This window comes from Eleginops maclovinus, chromosome 5 (genome assembly GCF_036324505.1).
Source record: "Eleginops maclovinus isolate JMC-PN-2008 ecotype Puerto Natales chromosome 5, JC_Emac_rtc_rv5, whole genome shotgun sequence".
Classification (NCBI taxonomy): Eukaryota; Metazoa; Chordata; class Actinopteri; order Perciformes; family Eleginopidae; genus Eleginops; species Eleginops maclovinus.
The window spans coordinates 18,154,094-18,178,486 of NC_086353.1; the positions used below are offsets into that span (position 1 = coordinate 18,154,094).

At 43.1% G+C, this 24,393-nt stretch overlaps 1 protein-coding gene across 3 annotated transcripts; it reads right to left on the reverse strand.

Moving 5' to 3' along the window:
- Window positions 1–416: 416 nt before the first annotated feature.
- tsc2 (TSC complex subunit 2) lies at window positions 417–24,169 on the reverse strand. 3 transcript variants are annotated; one of them, XM_063883367.1, is made up of 41 exons: window positions 24,012–24,169; window positions 22,263–22,447; window positions 22,075–22,161; window positions 21,874–21,984; window positions 21,638–21,785; window positions 20,806–20,923; window positions 20,667–20,715; window positions 19,737–19,862; window positions 19,546–19,619; window positions 19,319–19,445; window positions 18,606–18,749; window positions 18,365–18,502; window positions 18,163–18,266; window positions 17,827–17,908; window positions 17,540–17,695; window positions 17,292–17,411; window positions 16,781–16,903; window positions 16,591–16,697; window positions 16,339–16,504; window positions 15,559–15,681; window positions 15,343–15,477; window positions 14,993–15,182; window positions 14,766–14,859; window positions 14,584–14,686; window positions 13,988–14,082; window positions 11,926–12,066; window positions 8,897–9,058; window positions 8,612–8,770; window positions 8,030–8,142; window positions 7,105–7,350; window positions 6,336–6,578; window positions 5,700–5,789; window positions 4,227–4,381; window positions 3,207–3,808; window positions 2,324–2,402; window positions 1,972–2,245; window positions 1,755–1,894; window positions 1,379–1,457; window positions 1,214–1,305; window positions 1,026–1,124; window positions 417–932 (listed from the first exon to the last, which is right to left on the reverse strand). In XM_063883367.1, the coding sequence occupies exons 2-41, from the start codon at window positions 22,395–22,397 to the stop codon at window positions 771–773; spliced, it is 5,691 nt and encodes a 1,896-aa protein (XP_063739437.1). In that variant the 5' UTR covers window positions 22,398–22,447; window positions 24,012–24,169; the 3' UTR covers window positions 417–770. The 3 variants fall into 3 exon arrangements, with proteins under 3 accessions (XP_063739437.1, XP_063739439.1, XP_063739438.1); XM_063883369.1 differs by lacking the exon at window positions 11,926–12,066; XM_063883368.1 differs by lacking the exon at window positions 5,700–5,789.
- Between the last annotated feature and the right edge of the window lie 224 nt (window positions 24,170–24,393).

Here is a 24,393-nt window from a genome sequence, read left to right on the forward strand (position 1 = left end):
CAAGCAGGGATGAACGCTCATCCGCCTGCGTGTTCAGGGTATTTGCATGACGCGGGTTATGGCTGCAGTGCATCGCCATGAAATTAGTCAATGTGAAAAAAAGCCAGTTTAAAAAGAGACCTTGTTTAGTATGTAGGTACAAATATAAATACGTTATAGTACAGTAGGTTGAAGATGTCATAAAAGTCAGTTTGGTATTTTGAATATCATGAAAAATCTCATGTTTACTGTTAAGATAATTGTAAAAACAACTAACTCTGAGTATTGTATGTCGAATAAATAGCATGAAAAAAAACATGGTGTACAGTAGCAAGCTGAACTATGAAAAAAGTCATAGGACAAAAGTCATTGAAAAGTATGTATAAGAAAACCAATGCATAATCAATGAGTCATGTATTCCAGATATCGAACCTTAATGAGTTTCCACTTTTTTTATTCCACATATTTTTACTCAAACACATCCTGCTCTCGAACATAGTGTCATGTACAACTTTTACTCATCCCATGTTGCACCTCAGAAACATCATGATTAGACTTTAAAAGTGCAAAGCGTTAGCATTTTTTCGAAAATTATGCAGAGATCACAGTCTTCACATATCAATACTTCATCACAAAATAAGCTTTTATGGTACCGTGAAGATCATAACTTTTCCGATACAAACTGGGAAAGTTGAAATCAGCGTGTCATCTTGAATTCTTCCACTCAGAAATGAAGGTTAACCAACCTCAGCTCAAAGGCAGGTTTTTGTCTGCCAGGACAAGAAACCCATTCAAACAAAGTCCGTAAAATCGTCCACAGTTGAGACAAGTCTTTTCCTCTGTCCCGAAACTTCTGTGTTCTGATTGGTCTGCTGGAAAGACTTGTTTTGTTGTGTGTGACCCTGGGTCAGCGAGATGCCGGGAGTTGCGCGAGACTGGATGTCCTCCTGGGCCTAGGACAGAGCAGAGAGACGGCAAGATGGTTACAAATGATAAATACTTTAAAACAAAAGCAGTGACATCGATGAAGGAGAGCCTCTTCTCACCCTGGTCCTAATCCTTTTAATGTGTCGCAACCTCGCCAGCCACTTGGAGGCATAGGCATCAGATGGGTTGGCTCGGTACTGATGCACCAAAGAGGCCATCTGTAGACGAAGAAGAAAAAGAGTAAGTATGTATTTGTGTGTGTACGTGTGACTCGGCCTCAGAGGAAGAGATAAGGTGCAAGACTTACATTTGCATGCAGAGCCATCTGTCGGACTAAGAGAGGGAGGTTGCGGTCTGAAACGATTTTTGCCACTGTTGTGTCAACGAGTCCCTCCAGGTCTGAAAGAGAGGAGGAATTAAAGAGAACCGATTGGCAAAGAACATGAGCGGAGAAAACCGGTGCTCTACCCACCTTTGCGGCACTGGAGGGTGACCAGGTTACATTCATAATCCAGCGGCTTTATGATGACCTCTACAAAGTTAAACTGACCCTGAAAGAAGGAGAAGCAGAAGATGAGTGATTTAAAAAAACACATATAGCCGCAAAAAAATTAAGAGAGCACTGCAGCATTATCAGTATCTCTGGTTTTATTATTTATAGACCTGTTTTTGAGATGAGATTTTATTTATTTTTACAACTGACAATTTTTCTCTGTGTTGGAATTCAACCGACACTGGAATGGCTGCCATACATGTAGAGATAAAGATTTAAGAAACATTCGAAGTGGTCTCTTCAAATGCTGTATACGAGGAGATTTCAGACACACATGTACTCTATCTGTTTGTACCTTAATGGTGCCCAGTTTGTACTCCTCTCCAGAGTCGTTGTACACCACCATGACAAAGTCGTTGCCAATGTGTCGCTTTTTGTTGCAGCAGCCCTTGTCGCTCTCCTTGTTGGGCATCAGAGTGGCAATGTGGAAGATGGCTGCAGAGACGAGATTTGATTAACAACAAGCAGGCGTGAAAAACAAATATCCGCTCAAATACCATTATCGTGCTCACCCTGCATTATGTCATCATGCCAGCAGTAGGTGAACTCTCCATCGTCTCCATACTGGTCCAGACCTCCGAGGAAGATCTGGTCGGGGTCGCAGTCTTTCAGGTGGATTAGTTTGCCCAGGCCCGTGAGGAAGGCAGCGTAGCGGTTCGACCCGTACTCGTTCGACAGGATGGCAACTTCGTTGGTGACCTGACCAGCCCCGACAAACACCACTCCGATCTTGTGGGTGTCGTACGGAGGCATCTGGTCCAGGACCTTCACGGCGCGGTCGATCACCTACCACACACAATGAACGATGTGAATGACACTGAGAAATAAGTGCAGATACCAGGTCGGCCAGAGTGGTCAGCTAACCTGAGTTTTGGGCAGCAGCAGGGGCTTGTTGGCTTCGTTCCCGAAGAAAGGAGAGTGGTACAGCTGGAGGAAGACAAAGCTGGAGAGACCAAGAGAAAGACAGTGTTGGGCATAAGAATGAGAAGAATGTTGGCTTTTGCCTTTGGTAATACTTGGCATCATAGACGAGTGTTTCCTTTTAATATTCATAGATATATATATACATGGTATATGAATACGTACTATACTATGACCTTTTTGGTATAACTATAGTATGACGCTATGGCACAATTAAAAGACATACTTTACAACATTCAAACTGGACCACTATAACTTCAACTTCAATTAATATTTTTTTATATACTATATAACAACATTTTATGACTTACTTATCCATTTTTCTTTTATTTTCATTACCTTTTTCGTAAACCTTCTATACTATGACGTCTTTGATAAACCTTTAATGAAAACACTTTTTATGACATCATACCTTGACTTGTTTATGACACACTATGCTATGATTTCTTGGCTTTTTTTTTTCCGCACTAAGACTTTTATGACAATGACTTACTATTTTTTTTATTACTTTTTTTAATGGCATAATTATATTAAACCAATTATACATCTAATAATATTAGAAATTAAAAATGTATCTGCGTCTGTCCATAAATATCAGCTCAAAGGAAAAATACACATAAAAAGCCCCAATAAAAACATACTTAAATGTTGATTTCTTTAACAATGAAGCTTCAAACTATTCAGTAAAGCCCTGAAACTATCCTTCAAAAATATGTTGGCTCTAAAACATGATCATTCTTAGGATCAAAGCCGAGATTAGATTGCGTCACTTATTTGGCAGAAACGGGCGACCGAGGCTGCAGCAGTTTCAGTGAATGCGTGTTACCTCGGGCTCAGTCCAGAGATCTTCTCTGTGGTGCTTGGTCCGGGGCGACTGTGGTACAAGTCCCTCTCCGTCCTCCTCTCCCTCCTGGAGGAGGGGGCTGATACTGAGATGGTGTGGCCCCGGGGTCGGTGGCCTCCGCTGGGGGATATGGGTCCGGATTGTGGGGCTGGTGCCGGAAACTCCAACCTCATCCTCGCTCCTCCGCCTACAGACGACACTACACCGGGGCTGTCACTCCCTTGACTTTGACTTCCGAGTCCATTAGCGTCCCCTCCTGCCCCTCCCTCCACCTTCTCTTTCTCAGGCTGGAGCTGCAGGGGCGGAGGCTTGCTGTCTGCGGGGGCTTTGGGGACCAATGTGTCTCCCAGCGCAGCCTCGGACTCCAGAGCTGCCTTGGAGAAGGCCTCCGGTAAGGTCTGTAGCTCCGGAGAGGAGCTGGACTTGTTGAGTCCGTGACCCTGAGACGGGCTCTGGAAGGGAAGTTCAGGCCCCTGGCTGCCTGGGGTGGAGGGTCCCATAGTGGGCTGATCGATTGGAATCGCTCCCTCACTTACTTCCTCCAGTGTGGACTTCTCCTCATCCTGACTGGATGTTGAGGAGGACTGGAGGAGAGAGATAAGAGGAGGCTGTTTTAAAACAGCAAGAGAACACTGGATCCTGTTTTAGCTTGTTAACAGCTTTTGCTCAAACATGCAGAACTTCAAGGAGAAATGGTTCTGAATGAAAAGGCTGGCTGTGCTCCACTTGGCTGGCATGCTGCTTGTCATGCAGTAGCAAGAGAGGGAAGCCAACTTAAAGAGAGAGGAGCTGCTCTCTTATCAGCAGATAATGTGTTACAGACACTGCGGAAAACCCCTGAGTTCCTCTGTTCACAGCTAGAGTGAGCAGAGATAGAGCAGCCTGTGTGTGAGTTAATGTTAATTAGTGTGTATTGTTAACTCTGTTGGTACACATGGGACTTTGATATTCGCCATAGGTTGAAATTGGCATAAGATTTCAGGGATAGCACAGACTACCTACCCTGCTGAGCGTTCCAGGAGGCGGGGTCTTGGTGAACTTGTCCGCGGACATGAAGATGGGATCAGACGGCATTGCCTCAAACTCTTCACTCTCGAGCCAATCGGGAGTTTGTGCTGCGGTGACCCCTGACCCCTCCTCCAGCACCACCACAGAGTCTACAGCAGGACACAGCAACAAACATAAGTGTATATATATACACACAAACACACACACACACACACACACACACACACACACAGTTGTACCCCCTACCCGACCCTCTCACCCCACTGTTAGATACAGAAATCAACACTTCATTAAAGCTGTCAGTAGAAATGACACGTTCTCTCTAAAAATCTATTGTAGTCATGGTAACATGAAAGGAAATCAGATGTATTGATTGATCAAACACACTCAAAAGGTAGTCATAGAAACACACATGCGTGCACATGAGCAGACATTGCGATCATGAGGCAGATTTCATTCACATCTACTCGATTCCTCTATTTGGACGCATGCATCTGTCCGGTTGGTTATCTGGACCCAAACACACTGCAGCTCCTGCAACAGCAGCCCAGACCAAGTCCTGCATCCCATAATGAACACTGTCAAAGAAGAAGCATTTAGGTCTCCCTGACACATGAGTGTTGGCCCTCTAAACTGCAGCTCTGAAAATGTCTCTCGCCCTTCTGATCTAGCGGTGAGGCAGGGAGGGGCATGTTAGTGAGATCAGGTCTGGGCTTTCCTGTTGACAACATGAGAGGGTCAAAGGTTAAAAAGCTCAACCTGGGAGTATATTTCCGTGGCAGAGGGTTAGAGAAAAATGATTAGGAGGGGAAACAAATCAGGTAAGGAGTGAAATGAATCACGGCCCGTCTTTAGGTGTCATTAGAGTGAATGATCCGAGTGCAGGTAGTTTACAGATTCTCTCGTTGAGGACCCCCCCTCCCGGGTTAATAGGAGTCTGATTGGGGAAGCAGAAATGCTGAATTCTTTCACTTGCACAATTTTAGTGAATATGAGAGTATATGTAAGAAGTTCTGAGGAGTTATCTGTAAAAAGTATTTCGAGAGGGATCAAAAATGGAAAAAGAGAGTCTTACACATGATATTTAAATTACCACAGAAGGAAGACGTTACATTTGGGATGAACACCTCGAAGATGATGGATGAGAGATCGATACCACTCTCAAGCAGAGGGATATCAACTTTGTATCTCATGTAACTGTCGTCAAAAAAGAAGATAAGCATACCCAAATGGCTTTAAGCAGATTATAGAGAATCCTGTATTGCTTCTTTTGATATTTTACCATTATGAGCAGTTAAGAGATAGTGGGGACTGTTTCTGCCTACATTTGTACTTCAATTAAAGGAGATTTAGCGAAAACTGATTGACGATCAAATTCCTTTCAGTTTGCGCTGGCAGATCACTGTATTGTGCAAGTGAGAAGAAACACACTACTCCAGGAGGCGGCATACATGTGTTGGACGGTACCTGCCCAGGAAATGCTCCTGTGCAACCTGCCGGGGGCCAGCGGGCCTGGGGGGCCAGAGCCCGAACCCAGAGACCAGAGAGAGCCGCCCACTACACCCGGGACAGCGGAGGGCAAACCAGCATGGTGGTGAGGGTGAAGAACACATAAAGACAAACCAATCAGAACAAAGGGAAAAAATAATCTAAAATGCAGTGCGAAAAGAAGAAATATGGAAAGAAGAAGTGAGGAAAAAAGATGGGCTGATGACGAAAATAAAGAAAAATGTGAACGGGAGCCCCCAGAGTAAGAGAGAGAATGAACAGAAGTACAAAATGCATGTCAACACAGGGAACTCACGATCAACGACCTGAGCAAATGCAGGCTGGCCTATTGATCCTCTTCAGTTGAAATAAAGTATACACAAGGTTTGCACTTACCTCACCATTAAATGCTTAGAATGAAAACAGGCAGTCAGGCGGACAGGATGAGTCCATGCGTAACATGACAATTATTGGACCATGATAACGTTCGGCCCTGTAGATAAATACTCTGGCTGTGCTCTCTTGACACGCATCTCTTTTATCTCATTTTAAAATGTTGGTTAGCCAGCACTCAGTGGCAGACTCCAGATTCTGATGTTTCTGTGTTTTTCTCACCAGTGTTTGAGCGCTGGATCAGGTTCGGCTTCCCTCCGACGCTGCTGTGTGTCAGCAGCTCCTGGGCCGGGGCTGGGGCGGGAGCAGCGGTGCTGGCCGGAGCGCTGGCTGTCTGGGCGGGAGGCTCCTTCACCCCCTCCATGGCCATGAGGATGGTGGAGAGCTCCTGCAGCGGCATGTTGCCGAGCTCTGAGGAGAAGGGGCTGGGAGGGTTCTCCAGACACATCAGCCAGCTCGTGTTTCCTGTGACGACAGACCGAGAGACAGTAGGGAAGTTCACCAAAGCAGGTCAGAGAGCTTTTTCTACCAAACTGAACATAACGTTTCCTTTCAATTTAAGTGTATTTATCGTGCTTCTAAAGCTGTAAGATGAGAGTCTACCAATTGTCCAAAGAGTGTAATGTTGAAAATCACTTCATTCAGTGTGATTTTAGTTGATTAACTGATTCAAATGAAAAAAGTATTAAAAATGTAGTTTCCAAAACTAACATGGTGCTCTTCAATACAAAAAAGAATAGAAAAAAAGAGTCAGTGTTATAACCTTGAAACAGTTTCAGGTTAATTTTCACTCTGTGCAGGAACAAAACCAAAACCAAGGACGGCTTTAACAGTAGAAATATCCAGGTGAAAGCCACGACAAGGTTCACAAACGATGTCTTGTATTGTTACATGAAGTTAATTTCTAGATGACTGCTATGGTCTTTTGTTAATAATAACTAAATAATAATGAAGAACCAAATCCCCTCTGTGTGAACTGTGGCCTGCATACCTGACGGTCTCCGTATGAAGATCTCCGCCCAGCCCTGCGTGAGCATGGGGATAAACTCAGCCAGGCTGGGGTTGTCTTTGAGAGGCGGGGGGGGCGAGGGGGCAGCAGAGGAAGAGGATGAGGGGGGACCCAGAGCGTCCAGGGTGGAGACAGAGGGAGGGGAGAGCGGGGCAGCTAACTCGCTCTCAGAGGGGGACACCAGCGGACTGAGACTCTGAGCAGGACCGGCACGGAGAGCATGGCCACCTGAAGTGAGAAAGGATGGTCATCATCATCATCTTCTTCATCATCATCATCATCATCATCATCATCATCATCATCATCATCATCATCATCATCAGTCAGCCTTCTGCCTTTATACATTTATTAGATTTAGATCATTTTTTCTTTTCAAATGATTTAGATTTATATTATTTTATTTTGAAATCATAAAGGTTGGTTTTAATTAAGCGTGACTTATGGAATTATGCCTCTAAATGTATTGTTTACACCAAGACTAAAGCTTGACATTATCAAAATAAACAGGCAAACAAAATCTATTTATCCAGTTCCACTGATATAAAATCCTTAGCTCACAACTGAAAGATGTCAATAATGCATGGGATGGGATGAGGGATAAGAAGGAAAAGCACTTTCCATCCACTTAGAGCCAATATGGAATCATTATAAATAATGCCACTCATTTTCAGTTACATGACAGCTATGAGAGGTAGAGCGGGTCTCCTTCAGATCGAGCAGGAGGAGAAAAGCTCCTATGATTATTTCTCATTCGGGTGCTCTTAGAAAGAGGTTTCATGTTTGTACAGTGAAATAAACATTGTTGAGTTCTCGTCAATATGAAAAATATGAAATAAAGAAAGACGGTGGTGCATAATGGGAAGTCCTGAGGCATGGTGTTATGTCCAAGCAGCTGGATGTTTATTACCTGACATGGAGCGGACCCGTATGCGCGTGGCTCTGTTGTGCTGCTGGCTCGACTGTGACTCCAGTTTGGCAGGAGCTTCTTTGGTGATTCGGGTGTGGAGGGATGGATCTGACCTGCAGCACCAGGTGAGGAAAGGCATTACAACGCCGCTAACAAGGGTAAGACTCTACTGACACGCTAACAGCTCTGCAAGGTTGTATTTAGGCACAGCAAAGCTTGGAGCTAGATGCTCATGTCAGCATGCTAACATTTCAAAATGTAGATGTTAAGCAGATATATTGTGTACTTAATCATCATTTCATTACCTTAGTTTAGCCTGTGGCATTAGCTGGTTAGCACTACACAAGAAGTATGGTTGAGGCTGATTGGAGGCTCATTAGTTTTACAGGCATAAACAAAAGTGTGGGAAAATTCAAATGTTGCCCTTAAAATAGCACTGGATGAAAAGCAGAAAAGAACCTCCATCATTAGGATTCATCCTCAGGGGAACATGAATATCCGGTCCAAGTTCAAGATCAAACAATTGATTTAAGTTCCCCCCAAAATGTGTACTTTTGCCGTGTGTGTCTGAAAGTTCTTCACCTGGTCATCTCCCCTCCTCCTCCCAGCCGCTCAGCCATATCCAGGCCTAGCAGCGCCTGTGCTCTGACCCCTCCGCTGGTTGTTATGGTCACCAGCTTGTTGCCCACCAGCCAGGTCATACTGCGACCCCCCGTTAAAAGGAACTCTGCGATGGGAGACCTAAGAGGACAAAATAGGTAAATTCCATTTCGACAGCCTCCTGCAATTATTTTTTACAAAACATGACCATTTTGAAAAGCTAAACACCATACACACATACTGATTAAAAAAAAAATGCATGCTGACCTTTTGGGCAGGGCGGAGAAGTTGGAAAAGACATATCGTGCCATCATGTCCAGACAGGTCTCAGTGAGCTCCAGGTGGACGGTCTTCAGACCCTCGTCCGCTTGAGTCACCGCGTTTTCATCGGCGGAGCCCAGACTGCAGGTAGTGGTGGAGGTCTGCATCCTACAGGAGGAAACCCAGGAAAGGTTAGAAAACAGAAAGAAGAGCAGAGGAGGAAGAGGCAGGCGCTCAGGCTCCAGATATATCGGACATGTAGTCAGTGTCCACAGAGGAACATGCAAACTAATATACACACAAAGAGAAATGCAGGACGACACAAAAATCACACAAACACACAGTTTTTTCTGTCAGCATGCAACACAAGCATTTATATGCACACATGCATCCATTTGTGTATATAAAGAAACCCACCAACAGATAATTACATTTTCACACCAACACACACTGGGACTTGGTTTAAGAGGCCTAATAAGTTGGGATTTAGCACTGGTTATTTCCCTAGCTGCAGTTAAACTCTGTGCAAGAGGCAGACGGGATGTGTGCTGCAACATGTATGAATGTTAAGTAAGGCAGGACTGCAGAAAAACCAGCGGGTAGTGTGTGAGTGAATGTGTTTTAATTATTATTGCCGCTGCAGCCAAGTCTTTTTATTAGTGTTTGCTGTGGCATGAGCAGCACCTCTTTGTATCCACAACAACCATTACTGCGGGCTAATCAGTTTAAAAGCACCTTTACAGGTTTTAACATCAGTCTCAATCAGCGTTGAAGAGATGCTTCAGTTCAAATGAAAGCCTAGTTGGCCCTTTGAAGAAAATGCTCTAAAACTGAGCAATTCATGATGCTGAGCCCAACTGTGAAGTCTCTGTTTGTCCCTGTGGGGAGCGGACTGTTTTCACGCTCACAGACTCTTAAATCAAAACCAAAATGTTGACAAAGAAACAAATATAAAAGACAGGAAATAACTATGTATGTATAAGGGTATAAGGGGAACAGCTGTCCTCTGTGGCTCTATAACGGTTAATAGTCTTAGCTCTATTTGTTTTAGCCGTGTTGCTATCTGCTGTATATATCAGGGCAGCAGCAATTCTGCGAAACACTATGAATCATGGTTACATTTCAATATGTTGTGACACTTTACGCAAGGCGATATATTACCAGGTTTTTATCTACATTTCTGGAAAACTGTGAAGAGTATAAAGAACGCACTGCAATGAAGCTAAACTCTATATAATTAGAGTTAAGTTATGCTATCAGAACAGTTCTGCATTTACCAAAGTATTGTTTTGTTTTTTACATTGTGCACTCTGAGCCTCTGTCTTCTACATTATTTAGAATCGATTCAGTATCACAGCTCATGAAATCCCTATTCCCAAGTGTATCATTATTTTCCAACACCACTACTCTAAATAATGCACTACATATTCAATACAATGGTTGATAAATGGAAATACATGCACATCGTAAGACACTGACCTAATCTGAGAGACTTAAGGATACACTTTTTTTTAATGCAGTTGCAGATTCACTAGTTAAAAAAATAAAATCTTTCCCTCGGACCGTCTCCCAGTGTGTGAATAAACAACTTCGCCACAGATTCTGTACTTACCTTTCTGCTACCGTCATGATTTATTTTTCAGTTCAATTTCTACAAGACACATGCTCCAAACAACATGACCATGAAACGCTCACGACTGAAACAGTGCTGTGTTCACTCCTTTCTTATATTTTGTTCTCTTTTTACCCAATTGAAAGCTGAGTATAGTGGCTTTTATGAGAGTTTAAGACTTTGCTTTTTTTTTACTGCAGATACAGTAAAACTCTCAGTATGGATGTAAGAGCCCCACAACACCAATCAGCTAAAAAAGAAGAAGTATCAAAAGATAATAATGATTGAATGTCGAGATGGATTTATGAAAAAGGTAAAAAAAAAAAAAAAAAACATGGTCATGTTGCCTGAAGTATCCAGGAGAAAATAGGGCTTAATCTAATTCAGGTGTTACAAGTCAAGACACCAACGTTGAGAGAAAAGCAGATTGCAACTGTTGAGCAGTTGAAGCAGGTTAAATAGATCCACACTGCAGTTGTTAAGTCTGATAAAGTGCCGTGTCACTGAAATTAAATCAGACAGAGCGCCATCAGACATTTAAGAACTGGGCCTTTGCTGCCCTCTGTCTGGCAGGAGCAGGTAGGACATATTTAATAAAGTGGCACTGCAGCCACGTCTGACAACTGCAGTGTTAGATCACACATCTGTTAGTCAGCCAAGAAGTGATAAGCATAAAAGGGGTTTCAGGCGGAAGTGTGTGAGGTGATACGAGTGATTTCAGTGTCAAAATGTCAGCACAGTTAGTCTAGAAATGCCACACAGGGAGATTGCCACATGGGGAGATTGCCATGGTTTTCGCAGCACAGTGTGTGTTTGTCAGTGGAGCGAAACAAAAATATGTCCGGCAAGAAAACAGAGCTGTTGTGTTGCTGTTGTCCCAGTCGCTGGCCGAGCAAGCAGAAGTGCCTCCCCCCATAGCAGAGGGGAAGTTGTTAGTGGATGTCAATCAGAATAAGATCCCATCACTTTGAATACACATGCTTTGCAGCAGTCTCTCCTGCCATCCATTAGTTGTTAGGCCAATCAAAACCAGTCAGCAAAACACCCAGCAAAAGAAATGAAATGAAAATGAAAGCTAAATCTGTGTTAGAACTAAACAGAAAACCATCAAATGTTTTCCGATATCTTCTGCAAACACTGCATGCAAAACCAAATCATGAACCAAACATTAAAAACAAACAGCATGTGTACGATCGCAGCCCAAAAGAAATGTCGACAAACAAACCTTCCTCCAGCATGCACAATCCGCTCCAGGTGTCCCTGGCAACCAACCACCCAACGCCCGCCCAACGCCCGCCCAACGGACCCGCATGAAAATGACCCTACACCCCCCGCCCCTCAATCATCCCATGGAGGAAGCAACAAGTGTTGGGTGGCTGTTGTGTTATTCTGGGTTTGGTTACCCAGAAGGCTCTTCTCTAACCTGCGAACCGCGTGTTCCGAGACACTGATGCTGCGGGAGCGGAAAGCGTCCATGGCCGAAAGGTCCCTCAGCTCTTTAACTGGAGAGCTGCTGCTATTGGCTACTGCCGCCGCCGCCTTCGCCACTTTCGCCGCCCGCAGACTGGGCGGTGAGGAGTACCCATGAAGAACAGCGAGGGGGGGGGAACGGACCCGGGTCGGTGGTAGTGGGTAAGGGGGTGTGTCATCGTGAGGATGGTTTGGAAGTGTTCGGGGGGGGGGGGGTACAGTGCATTGAGGTGTATCAGGTAACAGGATTTGACACCAGAGCAAAAGGGCACACGACACGCAGGGGACAGGGCCACAGGACCACAGGAGAAGGGAGGGACCAGGAGCAATGAAGGAGGGATCCAGGGTGACATGACCACCCCCCCAAAACCACAACGCAGAACCCAACCGCAGGAGGCAGGGGAGGGAGGGGTCAAATGAAGAGTTGAAAGAAAACAAAACAAGGTGAAAATTAACAGCAGTGAACACAATGAGTCATATCACAGAAGAGCGGAGCAAGAAAGAGAAGAGTCAAATAAATAAAACAGGGTAAACATCAACTAAAAAAGGGAAAACAGACAAGCTACAGCAGAGGGTAAAAGCTTCTGCAACTCGGAAAAGAAAATACACACAGAAAGTTTTCAGAAAGCAACAAAATAAACATTATTTCACACAGCAGGTACATAATGAAGCCAAGGGCTAGTACAGGAGAAGTAGAGCTGCAGGGATGGACTCAGCACAGGCCTGACGGGATGGAAGCTAAAATGGAAGAAAAACATGACACCCAACGGAAAAAATGAAATGCCGGGTTAAACCTGAGGGTTGGAGCACAGCATGCCTGGAGTGAACACTAAATAATGAACATAATAGATGTATCCAGGCTTTTGGAAAACATACCTTTCCAATATCTAAAGGATTTGTGAGAAGAGGCTATACATTAAATATCAAATCTGACATGCAGCCCTCCAACCAAACAGCAGGCAGTAAGAAGCACAAGGAAGGGTCACTGGCTGAATGATAAATAATGTGGAACACTCAAAGAGGTATTACATGGACGATCAGTAGAGGTTGATGTTAGCAGAGACGCTATGTCACTATGAAAAGCTTCGTTCGTCGTTGGTTATTTTGACTAAAAATCGCTCTCCACACTGAAAATGTCGTCTACATCCTGTGCATTGGGTCCGATCCAACGAACACTTATTTTCATCCCCCTCACTGCGATCACCTGTGACTGTGTTTGTAATGAGTTACTTTGGATGTTTTTATCGCAAGTTATCGGGCGATAAAAACACGGACAAACCGACAAACAAGCACGCTATGTACAGATGGGGATGGTGCCTTGCTGAGAAACGCTTCCTTACACCTCTGTGTGAAAGTGTGTATTTCTCTTTGTGAACATATACATGTAGTGTGGTCATACAATCAGATGGTGAGGTGTAACAGCAGGGGAAAGAAAAACTGAGAGTTCTTCCCCCCCATGCTACCGCTCGGTATCATCCTTATATGTTTCAGGTGGTGGACAAAGTATAACAACATCTGGACAATATAATGTAATCCAATAAGACAAAGCACACACTAACATTAGAGTCATATACTATAACGGGTGGTGGGAATCACAACCAATCAAAATGTATTTTCAACTGAAGGGGTTTTTCCTTGGATTACATTCATTTAACAGGTGTTTGTCTTATTGTGTCCATCCCCTGAATGTTATAAATATGAGTGAATTTTATACAGACAAAAAAAACACATTTCAAAATGTGAAAAGCATAAACAAAATGAACTTTAAACACCATGGCAACCTGAGCAGAGTCACTGCAGCCGCCACGACACAGTACCATTCATGCTGAGTCCCTTATTACCTTGGCAACCCCAACAATGGCCACATGGACCATGTGTGCTAGTTTGTATGAGACCACATGCAGCAGTGTGTGTGTGTGTGTGTGTGTGTGTGTGTGTGTGTGTGTGTGTGTGTGTGTGTGTGTGTGTGTGTGTGTGTGTGTGTGTGTGTGTGTGTGTGTGTGTGTATGCTTTACCTCTTTGGCCTCTCGTTGAGGCTGGTGCTTCTGGCACGAAACGCACTTTGCTCGTGACCGTCATCGAAAGGCAGCAGCGCATTGGAGCGCAAACCCTGGAGACATAGACGAAGAGGTAAATGTAAAGATAGGGAGTTGCTAAAATAATGTAGCTCAGACAAGGGTCTGGTCAAAAGTTTGTGTGAAATAGTTGTGGTTTTATGGGAGGTTATGTGCCAGGGTGAATGGATGTTTTGAAGTCCTTTCTGCTTTAGCCTAGTCTAAGCTAAGCTAACTGCCTGTTGGCTGTAGCTCCAAACTCAACACACGGAATATAAACATTGTAATATAACACTCTGCAAGAATACAAAAAAGCATATTTCCACAAATATTTAAATTGAACTATTCCTTTGATGTATAATCTCGCAATTTCGACAAAAGTTTTTTTTAAATTAAGAAGGATGCAGGGAGTCCTTCCTATACAGGATTGGGTTGAATAGTAAAATATTTCCTAAAGAGTGACATTTTCAATTTTTATGTGTCTATTTGTTTGTCATTATTTTATTATTTTTTTGTTTGTCAAGTAAATGAAGTTAGGAAGAGGAAGCAGCACCCACCTTAGTGATGTACTGAACAAAGTCCTTGCGGAAGGGGAGTCTGCAGCGTATGAACCACATGGCGATCACATGGTGGGCCAGGGATACGATGTACTGGTTGAACCTGATGAGAGCAGAAGAATCAAACTGGTCAGAGTGGGTCTGTGTCTTTTAAGAAAACATGTGTGTTTGTGAGCACTTACTTGGAAGGGTTAGTGTAGGGTAGAGAGATGGCAAACACGCTGACATACTGCTCAGCCACAAAGTTGGCGTACAGATGTGGGAGGCGCACCAGAGCTGTGAAACAGAAAACAGAAATAACGGCTTATTCACAGAAAACTTTGATGAGACAAACTGGCCTTGAAGATTTAACAATGGTAGAGAAACAGGAAAAGTAAGTGTTTGAGTAAAAAAGCTTTTTGGTGCTCACTGGAGAGGAACTCAAGCATAGGTGATGCCATGGCAACAGTGGCAGAGATGTGGGTGAGCTTGACGATCAGAGCGGGGAGGAGCTTGATCATGATCTCAGGCATCTCCACCGTGCACATCGTAAGCGCCACCACACACTGCTTGGCACAGCGGTAGATGAGGCCGGTCTCCAGGCACTGGACCAGTTCTCTCTGTGGAGGGAAAGAAATGAATAACGTCATGACAGCAGGGAAATAACTGCCTGTGTGCGTGTGCGCGTGCGCAGCTGGTAAGTGGGATGCTGTTGCACAGATAGGGATTTTCTTGCACCTGCTGTGATGTTGTTGATTACTCTCCGAGGCATATATTTACCTGTCTGGACTGCTCCAGGTAGTTATGGTAGGATGTGATCGCTGTGAGGACAGGAACCACCGCCAGCTGAATATCAGTGCGAGAAAACCCGTCTGGGGTCTTCTTCAAACGCTCCGAGATCAGCCGATCAGTCACCTAGGATAACACAGACACAAGTAAATTCACTCGGACATACTTGTAAGAATAGTTTTATGTGTGTGTCTTTTCTTGCGCTACCATGCAGCAGAGTGTGGAGCAGAGCTGGTCCAAGCTGCATGGTGATGTGAGCAGCAGCACTTTGTACTGCAGTGTCCACGGCAGCTTGTCCAGAACCAGCTTCAGCACCTTCCAATCAGTCTCCTGCAACAGAAACATGTCTTATCTCTTAAAGGACAGCTTGGAAAACACTGGAACCATCAGTTATGAGCAAGTCTGTGCTCTTTGCAAAGTCATTTGAAACAAAGAAGAATAAACACTTTAGCGATACCCAGCTGTTACATCCACAAGAAATAGAGGGTTGTAGAAATTAGTTCTTAAACCCAGGAATAGGTTTCCAGTTTTGCACTTCAGGTTGACGGTTTGTTCTTCGACATAACTACATCCGTAAATACCCCGCTTGGGAATCTTGAAGTGTTTAGCTGTCATGAAAAAGGCAGTTGCTAACACGAGACTACAGAGGTTATCGGGACACCAAACAGCAACTGTTCTGTAGTTGATTTAAAGCCTAAAGTTAGCTTTTCACTTTTGAATATTGCATCTACACTTCAAAAACATAAAAGTAGATTTCATTTGTAACGATGATCATTGTGAACAAAGTATGAAAGTATCATAGACTTGTTTTTACAATTGAGCCTATGTCCTGCTATAATACAAAATTCCAAATGTGTTTTTTTTTTATCTAACTTCTAGTTTGGCCTCCAAAATGAGATCATCCCTGCACGCCTCTATTGCGAGACAGACATTGGACTTCCTGCATTTCAATCTGCTGTGTGTAGGATATAATCATTTTCTGTGTACCATCTTCAGGCCCTGCAGGAGGACATTGAAGGCCGGGGCGTAGGGCAGATAGGCCGAGCGTATGGAGGCTGTTGAAGCTGAAGGAGCAGTGGGGGGAACAGGGCTGCCAGCAGGAGGAGATGTTGAACCTGCAGGCTTCTTCTCACTGACACGCTTCTCTGGCTCCCTGAAACCACAGTTAACAGTTAATATTTCGTTTCCTGGATTGTAATGAGCAAAACAGATGCAGGAATGAGCCGTGTGCGTCCTCACCCTGTGTCACAGTAGCAGTAAGGGCTGAACCTCAGGACCCCGTCTTTGTTTGGGACACCAAGACGGTGAAGAGAGTCCACTCGCATCATCAGGAAGAAATCAAACACCTGAAGGAGAGAAAGGAATGAAAAACAAGTCCACATGCATGTTTGGTTCAAATGGAGTAAAGACACAAAATGAATCCCCTTACCCGCAGTCTGATGCTGGAAGCGACAGCTGAGCAGTATTTGTTCTTGTAGTGGAGCTGCAGGTGGCTGATGAGCAACTCATACACACGACTGGCGTGACCGGCTGGTAGGCTGTAAAGCTTGCTCTGCCAGGAGAGAAAAACATGGAGGGTTTTCAAAAGATTTACACTTTGTTTGTTTTTTTAATCCAACCACAAGACAGGAGAAAAGTATAAAAAAAGTTGATACTAATCAATAGTTAAGATATTATATATATATATATATATTCATTATATTTTTTTATTTAAAAGAGACCAATAACAGCATCAGATTTTTTTTAGGCTCCATTAATATTTGTAAACATGGCTAAAATCTGAAAATACATGGTTTGTCATTTCCAGCCAACTAAAAAAATAGGTATGTAAAAAATAGAAACTATATAAACAATTTAAATTCAAGAATTTCTTATAAGCTTTTCTAAAATAACTTGAATCCTAATGTCATTTTTGGTGAATTCAGCCCTAATGTGTGTACCTGCAGGATTTCCAGCAGGCCCAGTATAGCCGTCCTCACATCCTCCATAGGAGACTCTCCTGTGGGGTCTCTCTCAGAGACCTCCAGGGGCCCTGAACACACCAGAGAGCGACTGGCCACCTGCACAGAGAGAAATCACTTAAAAAAACCTCATCGTGGCTGGACGGAACTGAATTACCATAGCATTAAAGTGAGACAGCATCAGCGTTTGTGTGTGTGAGTGTGAGTGTGAGTGTGAGTGTGTGTACCTTCTCAATGATGTCCAGCAGGCTGCTGAAGTGGTGTGTGATGCAACCCTCAGCCAGGTCCACAAGGAGCTGGGTGGCCTGTTTTCGGACAGCTAGGTCCCGGTCTTCAGCTATCCCACTGAGCTGGGGGATCACCACCATTTCAATCAACTCGTCCTGGAACAAGGCAATAAAGTAAACAGGAGAGAGAGTAAGACAGAGACAGACATACAGTAAGAATTAAAGCAACATTGGACTTCATAGTTTATTGCAAAAGTGTGTGTGGAGGTTCAGGTGTGCGTACAGACCTCGTAGAGCTGTCGGTTGGTACTGAGAACGAAGGACAGGATGTGAAGTACTTTGATCCTTATCACGCTGCGAGTCTCATTTCTTTCAGGGAGACATGACAGAGAGGGACCGGAAAAATATTGTAGATATTAGATGAGAAGGGATCAAAGTTATGATTAGCAGAGAAGGATCCAATTGTTTATAGTTGTCTTTAAAAACACTGCAATATATGGCTGTTATAATACAACATCAATAAAATATTACAAAGACCAGAGAATTCTCACATGGACAAAGAGGTAAACGTTTAAATACAATTAGTATTAATAGCATCACCATCATCCCTGTTCCTGTCCTACCTGAAGAACTTCTCCATGAGGCGGTGAAGGCTCTGAATCCAGCCGTCCTTGGCTGGTTGGATGGACTGGGCTCTGTACGAGATGAGGGTCAGCACTGACGCATCCTGTCACGCACAATATTAAGATTAGAAACGTTTCAGCAGTGTGTTAGAGGACCAAAACACAAAAGGACACAGAGGGATGGAAACTTAAAAGCACTAACTGGTCTCTTGTCGGCACATTTCTCCACCAGACTGAAGAACTTCTCTGTGGAGCCGTGGTAACCATTCTGCTCGTACAGCTCCTCCACTGTGGTCAGCAGCTCGTACACGATGGCCTTCAACTCCGCACTGCCTATTGTCTGTGAAGACACATGAGACAAGCCGCTTGCTGAAAAAATAACTGGTATTTGAACCTGTGTGTGTGTGTGTGACTGTGCACTTGTGCAGTTTGTGTGTGTGTACCTGGATCTGCTGCAGTAGGCGCTCTATGATGCCCAGCAGGATGTCCCATGTGACCACCTGCAGCTCTTTGCCGTACTTCTTGATCAGTCTGGTGATCGAGAGGACGATTTCATAGGACACCACCTCATTGGCACTCGACATGGCCTGAGGGACAGACAGACAGAAACAGTTAACTGGTTTATCACAATATCAGGAATATACTTGTTTTTTTTGCCTTCTATTTTAAAAATCCTAAGTACTAGCAAAAACGAATAAAGTTGGACCTAGTCCTACTTTATAGAAAATGTCTATAGTATGACTTATTACGAAGATCCAGCCTATGCAGAAATAAATGTGTACTTGGCATTGAAGCTTAAGTTTAAATGTTATGGCAAAAAGTGTCAGTGTAATTCTTCGTCTGTAACATTTATCTGCAACAATTTTTTTAATCTCATATTTTAAGAAAAAAGCCCAAAAATGTATTCACGTTGAGTTCAGGGAATCTAGAATTTTCTCTGTTTTGTGACATTTTGTAGACCAAATGATTAAACAAATGTTATTAAATGATTAAGAAATTAAAATCATAGAGCGCCCTAGATTATATCTTGTAGAATAAAAACTCAAATGGTTTCTCCGACATTTTTGCCACATTCCTGTTTTCATGTCATTTAAGCGATAAGATCAGCGCATGCCTAGTGGGGCAGATAGCAAGCACTGTCCTGTATGTGTGTTACCTTGTAGAAAGATGGCAGGACGAGTGTAGGTGTGTTTTTCAGGGCAGGGAGTCTGTGCGCTCCCCACAGTGCCATCCCAACAAAAAACACGGCTCCTCTCAACAACGGTGCGTCCTCCATGTACACTCTGAGGGAGGGTGCAGGGAGTTAGAGGGACACACAACGCAGGAAAACAACATTCCCATAATGCACCATAAGCTCAGAAACACACTCAGACTGCTTAATACCTCTCCTCCATTATCCGGCACATGGTGTAGATTGCACTGTGGCCGAGGTGAGTCCCCAACACCTTCCTCATCAGCTGCAGGTGCACAATCACAGGAGGTTTTGATGTGAATCAGAGGGATCAGACAAAGGAGAAAGTGTGTGTGTGTGTGTGTGTGTGTGTGTGTGTGTGTGTGTGTGTGTGTGGTCTCACCTTCCAGCAGGACTCACAGAACTCCTTGACGTTGACAGTGCGACACAGTGTGATGATGAAGACAGTGAGAGAGTCGGAGGGCAGGCAGTTGTAACACACCACTGCATCCAGTACTTGTAGTGCCACCTGGACACATCAAAACAAACAAAACAAAAGTGTAAACAACTCTGAGCCTCATTAATTTATGAGACTGTTCATGCTACATTATGCAGTTAATATGTCTTGATTGTGTTTCTTGCTTGTTTAACAATTCTTTAGAGAGCACAGTAAATAACAAACACAACAGTTTGATGATTTGGTACCTCCATGTTGTATTGATTATATGTAGTTGTAAAAAGCAAGATCTTGATTTTACATACAAACCACTTAATATTAAATGCTCTGGAATACCTCCCCAGCAGAAATCAGTCTCACATCTCTCAGCTCATCTCTAAGCAATTTTTACATCAAAACCTTTAGATAACTGGAGATTTAACTTTGTTACAGCATATCAACAACACAGTCCCACAAACAAGCACTCTACAATTATTAGAGAATCAGAACCAAACTAGATAAATACGATTTCTATCACAAACAAGGTCTTCATGGTGATGAGTAAAGCCAACTGCGACCAGACTACTTAAGTAGAATGAAATGTTTGATTTCGGGTTCTTCATCATTTATACCATAATAAAATGTCTCACAATGCTTAAAATAATGGATATTAACCCTTTTATATTGACTTGATTTAATGTATATCATTTCAACCAATGGTTGTTCATATTTGGTGACATTCTTTGTTGTGCCTGTGAGCTTCTGAACCACTAAATGTCTACATTGAATCAGTAATGCTTCATATTACAACACAAAATCTTGGGCAGGATTGTCAGCATGAACTGTAAAATTCTAACAAGCCGTTTGGACAAAGAATGCATCCGAACAAACACCCACCTCAATATCTGTTGAAGATGTTGTTCTATTGCACAGGAGACAGATTTTCCTACACAGAACACAAGCAAAGAAATGCATGTTAATATATTCTTCTAATTGAAATAAGAAGTGTGTGTATGCGTCTGTATTTTTCACTTACTGGACCATGACGGAGACGTTTTGGTCCAGGTAGCAGCTGTTGAACTTCACCAGATTAACAAGAACGTGGAGAAAATCGGAGGTGAGACCTATGTCCATCCACAGGAGGACAAAGCGTGCTGGAGACAGGAGAGAGCAGAGCGAGAGAAGGAAATATTATGGAACATTACAGGTGAATAAGGGGTGTAACAGCCCAGTCATGCCTCGACCAACAATAACTGGAAACATTAATACAAAGATGATTCAAATGAGTTAAAAGTCAATATTTATGCTGTGTTTGATATCACTGGAATCTAGATATTTAATCCAGACTCTTCAAACTAACAACACAATTCACAACAAAGAGGATTATGCTAGTGAACCAGACAGTAATGAGTGTAGGGCTTTTTTCAGGATGAAATCACACTGTCTAGCTGTGCTTATAAAGGCAGAGTTGTAAATTATGGGATGAATGCAGAGTGTGTATAAGATGATGGAGTTATTTATATTTGAAAACAGTTTCTCCACTGATTGCAATAATGTAAACGAACAAAAGCAACCTTATCGATTCTCAGTGACAATAACAGCAAGTTGAACCCGTTACATTTATTCAAATGAGTAGCCGTATTTCTCAGCAACTTAATAATAAAAATAAAATAATCTGACTGTCCTTCAGTAGCAATATCTAAGTTATTTGTGGGAAAGAAACGTTGTTTTCAATTTTTACAAGTTGTAAATTGATTCAGAATGTCAGAATTTAAGAATCTCCACCCTGTCATGAACACGTTTTCATCCCTCTTCTCACCATGTTCCTTGCATTGAATTGCTTTAATATTTTTCCAAAGGAGTTTCACCTATATCCTCTTCCAGATAAGTGATGTCTTTCCCGTTCTCAGTTAAGGCCTTGAAGACTTCCAGCCTATCAGAGAGGTCCTCGTTGGATGGTTGGTAGTCTCTGATCACGTTGAAAAAGAAGGCTCTCAGAGGGCCGAGCCGCTCACCCTTCACACAAACAGGAAACAGATCATTATGAAACAGCCAGGAACTACAGTCACATTAATATTTGTGAGTGTTTCTCCTGTCTATGTACCTGTCCCTGTATAATGGCCCTCAGCAGCTGCAGGACAGCATGTCTGGCCTCCAGTGGCTGCTCTGGAGTCAGCATGTCCTCCACAGCTTTCCATACAGCCTCCACAGCATGCTAAAAAAAAACAAAGGAAAACACACATTTTCACACAGAAGATGACATGTAGTGTTGTATCCAAAAATGTCAAACCAGGGGCAGACCAACCTCCTCAAATTTCTTTGTTTTGGCAAGCTCACAGACATGGTTCATCATGCGGACGCGGTTGCTCAGCCCGCAGTCTGGTTGGAGCTCCTGAAAAACATCACAGGAGGAAAGGAATGAAGAAACGTATGAAGCTGAGTTTAATTGTGTATGAACAGATGCTGCACACTCTTCGGGTCTCTCTTGAACACCTTGATGATGTCCGTCGTGATGATAAACTCTGACGGTCGGGCATCACTCTGTTTGCTGGGAGGCCGCGGGGGTCCCAGGCCAAAGATCCCCTTCACCTTGTCCTTGAGACTCTCTTTGCTTGGTTGTTTATTCATGGCCCAGCCTGAAGGGGCGGTCAACCGCACAGGCTGGGACTGAGAGCTGCCTGGAGAAAGAGCAACAAAAAAGAATGTTCATTAATCAGTTAGCTTGGATTATTACAATGCAAAACCCAAAACCTTAAAGCCAGATAAGAAACAACACTTCCTATGAATTGACTTGTTGTAGCTTTCCATGACAGCAATAAGATGGATGGTCACATTCAAAACCAAAACCAATTGCAATTAGTTAATCTTTAAAGATGCTACCAACCAGTCACACCCTCTTCTTTTTCAATTTCCTTTTTTAATTCTGTGACATTTGGACAGCTTAGAGTTGTAATGTAGATGTTATCCAAGTCATATGTTTGATTAAATAAGATGTCTATGTGATTAATATTGTGAATTTGAACTTTTATCTCCTAAGTCAGTCTGAAGTTTTATAGATTTAGCTGAGAGTTTAGCTGAGGTCATCAGACAACCAGATCTGTACACATTCTTTCATGATCTATCTAACATGCAGATGCCAAACTAAACAATGAACACATTCAATAAATATTTGGCTTTTGAGGTGTAAAATAGCCTCGCTGCTGTTCTCCAAGGAAAGGTTAATGCCTCGGTTGTATTGGTTTCATCTTCATAATTTTGGCAGAGACAACTTGTTCTTCAGATGAGGGGATCCACTCTGAGAAAATTCAGAGTTTCTCTCAGTTTTGTTATTGCAGTTACTTGTACGGCTGTTTGTGTTTCCTCATGGTGTTTTATATAAGAGGCTGAAGCACGACACACTTTCTATTGAGCGACACCCTGTACCTCTGTGTGAATGCCCTTGAGGTGTGCATGTATTGTCAATATAAATTAAGCATTGTCATTTAAAGGTTGCACAGTAATACTAAAACCAGTGTTGGAAGTGAAGTCACATGAAATGGAGTTGAGCAATAAAATGACAAAATGAAGTGTATGCTGGTGATTACAAGGTGTTAAATCAGATTATATTCTTTTCAGTTAAAATCCTACATGTGGAAAAAAACGTTTGATCTATAGCTGATTCCCATCTCAATCTAGGTTTATTTTAAATGATCCGTGCATTTTTTACTGGGTAACTAGCTGTGTGATCTAAAGTAACCTTTCCAACACTGGAATGGTGGCGACAAGAAACTTTTTACATTCAATTTGCCTGGCTGAATCTAGATACCACTGGCGGTATAGTAGGAAATATGTTTATTTTTATGTAACTATGGTGGCAGCAGACGCTTCTGTTACGCAGCAGTGAGGTTTGGAGCCTGTAAATGTGTAACCCGGGGGGCAGGTTTGGAGAATATGCTGTCATGTGGATTTGATAGAGACAGAAGGGTGGGGAGGTGAGCAGTAAGACAACCACTGTTCTGTTTCACGTCAACAGCAGCAACAACAACAACAACAACAACAACAACATCAGATAAATGAACCTCCATCCAGACCAAATAATATGTAGCCACTAAGTGAAAACATGGTATAATCAGGAGAAATGCACAATGGCGATACTGAACCGTTAGCTCCGCTTTTACATTCCCTGTCATGAGCTAGCATTCCTTTGAGGCATTCAAGGTCTGGTTGCTTTAAAAAACAAATCCTACTGCCCCCTCCTCTCACCTTAATGCAGAGGAGTCCCTCTCGGTTTCATACAGTCGCAGCTTCGTCCATATGCAGCCCACAGAGCTGCCTGTGTCTCTGCATTGAAATTACTCTGCAATTGCTGCTGAAAGCTTGTTCTCGTCCAGGCTCAGTCCTCCTCCACTTCTCAACCGGATGACACTCTAACGCTGTGACAGGGGCACTTCCTAGAAAAACACGTTTGTTACCGTCACTCCTGGGAAATGTAGTTCTGAGCAAGATAACTACAAACTATGCTAACGCTATTTACTAGCCTGGTTTTGTATCATTTGCAAATGACCGGACATTCACACAATAGTAGGACGCAGCTCTATTTACCCAATGGCTGCATAGGAAAGATGTAAAATAGCAGTCAGTGACA

What these genes read in the sequence shown, in the direction of transcription:
- tsc2 (XM_063883367.1), bottom strand. Translation starts at nt 22,397, where the DNA reads ATGAATAAACAACCAAGCAAAGAGAGTCTCAAGGACAAGGTGAAGGGG. An exon ending in CTCAACGAGAGGCCAAAGAG is followed by an intron (nt 12,067 to 13,987) that starts GTAAAGCATACA and finishes CTCACCGCCCAG; the next exon opens with TCTGCGGGCGGCGAAAGTGG. An exon ending in CTCCTGGAACGCTCAGCAGG is followed by an intron (nt 3,809 to 4,226) that starts GTAGGTAGTCTG and finishes TCTCTCCTCCAG; the next exon opens with TCCTCCTCAACATCCAGTCA.